We start from the raw sequence: 4,908 nt of genomic DNA, 5'->3' as shown, positions 1-4,908 counted from the left end.
AAATACATCACCTAGGGGTAGTTTCCCCCTCACAAAGTTAGACAGGAGACTTACCTTGCTCCGAAATTCTATAACCGGCTCCAAAGCCTCTTTAACACCGCAAACCGATGCCAGTCGATCCAAAACTATTCAAACAATTGTGCAAACCAAGCAAAATATATTCTCATACCCATAATTAATCAATTTAAAAAATTCTCAACTCCGCTCGAAAAGTCGATAAAATTCAACCCTCGGGCCCACGTGCCTGAATTCCGAAACTTTTCGAAGATAAACCTTATCCATAACACCACGAACTAAAATATATAACTTATTCCAAATTCCATGTCCAATTTCGTGATAAAATTCTGAAAATACAAAATTCTAAGTTTTCTACCAAAAACCCGACATATCTACTAATTTCCATGTTTAAATAAACTCTACTTTTCTCTCTCCGACTTTTCTCTCTCTATCTCTGCGACGCACAACCCTAATGGTTACTTAACAACCGACGACCAGCACAGCCGCCGGCGACCACCTCCCCCCCAAGGTAAGTCTCCTTTCTCTCATCCCCATCTCTCTTCCCTTATCTCTCTCACATGCCTCATCTCTCTTTCCCGTCCCATTCTTCTTCCCCCCTCACTGCCGGCGCGACGTCGGCAACGCCTTTATCCCCCTACTCTGTACGGCCTTCCTCTCTCCTCCTAGTTCTGTGAAATATATCCTTAATTAATTACGTTTGAAAGGGCGTCAAAAGCTGGTCCAAACCTACAAATCCAATAATTCTTACTAAATATACCAAATGAATATAAAGCCAAAGCTTTATTAAAATCAACATTCTGACCTCAACTCATTTTTAGTCTCGTTGTCCACCCCCTTTGCTCTTCTCCCTTTCTTTCCTTCTTTTTTTCCTCTTCTTTGTACTTGTGTGTTATAGACTATTTGGACATTATCCCCCCACTATTTTTCCCCCCTTCTTTTCTCTTGTTTTCTCTTCTTTGCTTTTGTTGGGGCTCCACCAGTGGTAGCGGAGGCAGCACCTTTTTTTTGGTTTTGTCTTTCAGGTAATACGTGGTGGCTATTGGAGACGAGCGAGGAGTGGGCGCGCAAACATAGGAGGGTTGCTAGGGCAAGTAGCAGTAAGGGGCGGTGGAAAGTTGGACGTGAACGAGCCAGGTGCCACAACATCGTCGTGTATACCAAGACAACTTCCAGGTTCTATTCCCGGGTGTTGGTAGCTCCCGCTTTCCTATTCTCTTTTCTTTGTGTTCGTTAAACTATTGCCTTCTTAGTTCACATTAGTGTAAAGCATTCTATTAGCGTCAACTTTTTTTCTCCTAGTCTGGTTTGTTTGCCTGTTGTGTGTGAGTGATTCTCCTTAGTCTGTTGTAGGTATAGTGGTTGTAGTCTGGGATGGTAGAGTAAGTTCATGTCCTCGGGGAGGCTAGGGAGGTAAGGGGCACAACGGTGCCTATAGGTTGAGAATTGGGTCATGGAACATAGGTACATTGACGGGTAAGTCTATAGAGATGTCGAAGATCCTACAGAAAAGGAAGGTCAATACAGTGTGTGTCCAGGAGACTCGGTGGGTAGGATCGAGGGCAAGGAATGCAGACAAGTATAAGTTGTGGTACTCTGGAGTTCTGAAGGGTAAGAATGGTGTAGGCATTTTGGTGGATAGAAAACTTAGAGAGTTTGTGGTAGAGGTTAGGCAGGAGAATGATAGGTTAATGTCTATTAAGTTGGTGGTTAGATAGTGCACCCTAAATGTCGTTAGTGCGTATGCGCCACAAGAGGGCTTGGATGAGGAGGTTAAGAGGCGCTTCTGGGAGGGGTTGGATGAGATTGTGCATAGTATTCCACCTAATGAGATTGTGCAGCTTTGTTTTTGGGGATAGGAACGCAGGAGGTACTTTGCTGTTAGATTTCGCTAAGGCATTTGAACTGGTGATTGCTAATTCTAGTTTTCCGGAGAGGGAGGAGCATTTGGTTACTTTTCAGAATACGGTGGAGAAGACTCAGATTGACTATCTTCTCCTTAGGAGGTGCGATAGAGGGTTGTGTAAGGATTTTAAGGTTATCCCGAGTGAGACCCTCGCAACGCAGCATAGGCTCTTAGTGATGCACGTCGGTATTATGATGAAGAGGAAGAAGAGGACAGCACGAGATCGACTGAGGATCAGGTGGGGAGCCTTGACTAAGGATAAAGTTCATGAGTTGGAAGTGAGGTTATCGGCTATGGGAGCATGGAGGAGTAGTGGTGATGCGAGCGATATGTGGTCAACGATAGCGGATTATATATGGGAGGCGGCGAGAGAGGTGTTGGGAGTCTTGAAGAGTTATGCTGGCAGGCACAAAGGCGACTAGTGGTTGAATGAAGTGGTCCAAGGTAAAGTGGTAGTGAAGAAAGTAGTGTAATCGAAGTTAGTAGGGAGCACATGCGAGGTAGAGAGGATTGCGAATAGGGAGACGTATAAAGTAGCTAGGAAGAAGGCGAAACTGGCGGTCACGGAGGCTAAGACTGTGGATTTTAGTCGTCTATACGAGAAACTAGGGGCCAAAGGCGGGGAGAAGAAATTATTCTAGCTGGACGAGGTGAGAGAGAGGAAGGCTCGGGATCTGGACCAAGTGAGGTGCATCAAACATAAGGACGGTAGAGTATTGATGGGAGAGGTTCAGATTAAGCGGAGATGGAAGACTTACTTTCACAAACTTCTAAATGAAGAAGGGAATCAGAATATTATGCTAGGTGAATTGGGAAATTTTGAGAGTCACCGTGATATTAGGTACTGTAGGCGCATCAAGGTTGAGGAGGTCATGGGGGCTATGCGTAAGATGAGCAGGGGCAGAGCTACCGGGGCTGACAAGATTCCAATAGAATTTTGGAGGTGTGCGGGTAGAGCAGGTTTGGAGTGGCTGACTGTCTAATATTAATTAATATCTTATAGGAGTATCAAGTTATTAAGTCATACCATGAAAATTAGGGAGAGGATGGTGAAAGTGAGGGTGAGGAGGACGGTGTCTATATCCGACAATCAGTTCGGGTTCATGCCCGGGCGTTCAACCATGGAAGCTATCCACCTTATTAGGAGGTTGGTGGAACAATTGTCACGACCCGGAATTCCCACCATCGGGAGTCGTGATCTGGATAAAGCATATGACAAGGTTCCTAGAGAGGTTCTTTGGAGATGCCTAGAGGATAAAGGCATGCAGGTTGCTTACATTAGGGCGATTAAGGACATGTATAATGGAGCTAAGACTCGAGTTAGGACAGTGGGAGGCGAATCTGAGCATTTTCTGGTTGTTATGGGGTTACACCAAGGATCTGCGCTCAGCCCATTCTTATTTGCTCTGGTGATGGACGCACTGACACACTGTATTCAAGGAGAGGTGCCATGGTGTATATTATTCATTGATGACATTGTTCTGATTGACGAGATGCGGAGTGGCATTAACGAGAGGCTGGAGATTTGGATACAGGCCCTTGAGTCTAAGGGTTTCAGGTTTAACAGTATGAAATGGAATATCTTGAGTGCAAGTTCAGTGTCGAGCCAAGGGAAGGGGGCATGGAAGTGAGGCTTGGATCGCAGGTCATTTCCAAGAGAGGCAGTTTCAAGTACCTTGGGTCAGTTATCTAGGGGGATGGGGAGATCTATGAGGATGTCACACACCGTATAGGGGTGGGGTGGATGAAATAAAGGTTAGCATCTGGAGTCCTGTGTGAATAGAAAGTGCCACCGCTACTCAAAGGAAAGTTTTATAAAGCGGTGGCTAGACCGGCCATGTTGTATGGGGCGGAGTGTTGGCTAGTTAAGAACTCACATATACAGAAGATGAAAGTAGCAAAATGAGGATGTTGCGGTGGATGTGCGGTCACACTAGGATGGATATGATTAGGAATGAAGACATCCGAGAGAAGGTGGGCATGGCTCCCATTGATGGCAAGATGCGGGAGGCGAGGCTCAGATGGTTCGGGCACGTACAGAGGAGAAGCTTGGATGCCCTGGTAAAGAGGTGCGAGCGACTGGAATTGTTGGGTACGAGGAGAGGTAAAGGGCGACCTAAGAAGTATTGGGGAGAGGTGATCAGGCGGGATATGGTGAGTTTTCATATCTCCGAGGACATAGCACTCGATAGAAAGTTATGGAGGTCGAGCATTAAGGTTGTAGGTTAGGATGTAGTTGAGAATATTTAGTCTACCAGTGTGAGACTAGGCTGATAGGATTTAGATTTAGACTGCTAGTGGTCATTGTTATGTCTACACTACTCTTCCGTTTTCATAGTGTCGGGCCTTATTTACTGGTTATTATTTCTACTTTCCATCTATTCACTAGTTCTTGTGATGTTATTATTACTATGGATTGTTTTTGTTGATGGTACTGATATATTGTCTCTTTTCTCTTTTCTCTTTCCTCTTTTCGTCTTTTTGAGCCGAGGGTCTATCGGAAATAGCCTCTCTACCCCCTCTGGATAGAGGTAAGGTTTGCGTACACACTACCCTCCCCAGACCCCACTTGTGGAATTTTTCTAGGTCGTTGTTGTTGTTGTTCCATGTTTAAATCCCTTTACAAACCATATATTCAACTTGTAATAGTTGGGAATCACTTACCTTGTGTTGCTTGATGAAAAGCCTCCCCTGGTCCAAATCTCGTTCTTAAAAGAACACAATGCCCAGCGACCTCTCACACCTGCGGCCACTTGACTGCTTCTGCAGCTCCGCAAGTGCGGCTAAAATACCGCTTATGTGGTCATCCATCAGCCCCATATGCCTTCGCATCTGCATAAAAGACTTCGCTTTTGCGGAGTTGCACCTGCGACCAACAATTCACTTTTGCGGTCCCGCGGTGTGGCACAAACCTTGCACCTGCGCCTCCAGCCTACCTCACTCCCTACCACTTCTGCGAGCACTGGGTTGCTTCTGCGGTCTCGTAG

General features: G+C 45.7%; 1 protein-coding gene across 1 annotated transcript; it reads left to right on the top strand.

Moving 5' to 3' along the window:
- The first annotated feature begins 1,743 nt into the window (after window positions 1-1,743).
- LOC142167901 (uncharacterized) lies at window positions 1,744-2,343 on the top strand. The gene has a single exon (XM_075228351.1). The coding sequence runs from the start codon at window positions 1,744-1,746 to the stop codon at window positions 2,341-2,343; it is 600 nt and encodes a 199-aa protein (XP_075084452.1).
- Window positions 2,344-4,908: the final 2,565 nt, after the last annotated feature.

The sequence above is a fragment of the Nicotiana tabacum genome, chromosome 2, assembly GCF_000715075.1.
Source record: "Nicotiana tabacum cultivar K326 chromosome 2, ASM71507v2, whole genome shotgun sequence".
Taxonomy (NCBI): domain Eukaryota; kingdom Viridiplantae; phylum Streptophyta; class Magnoliopsida; order Solanales; family Solanaceae; genus Nicotiana; species Nicotiana tabacum.
Note: the sequence above shows the minus strand (reverse complement) of the source record. Positions and strands in the feature narration are given on the sequence as shown.

Coding starts and splice junctions, on each gene's coding strand:
- LOC142167901 (XM_075228351.1), top strand. CDS start 1,744: ATGTCGTTAGTGCGTATGCGCCACAAGAGGGCTTGGATGAGGAGGTTA.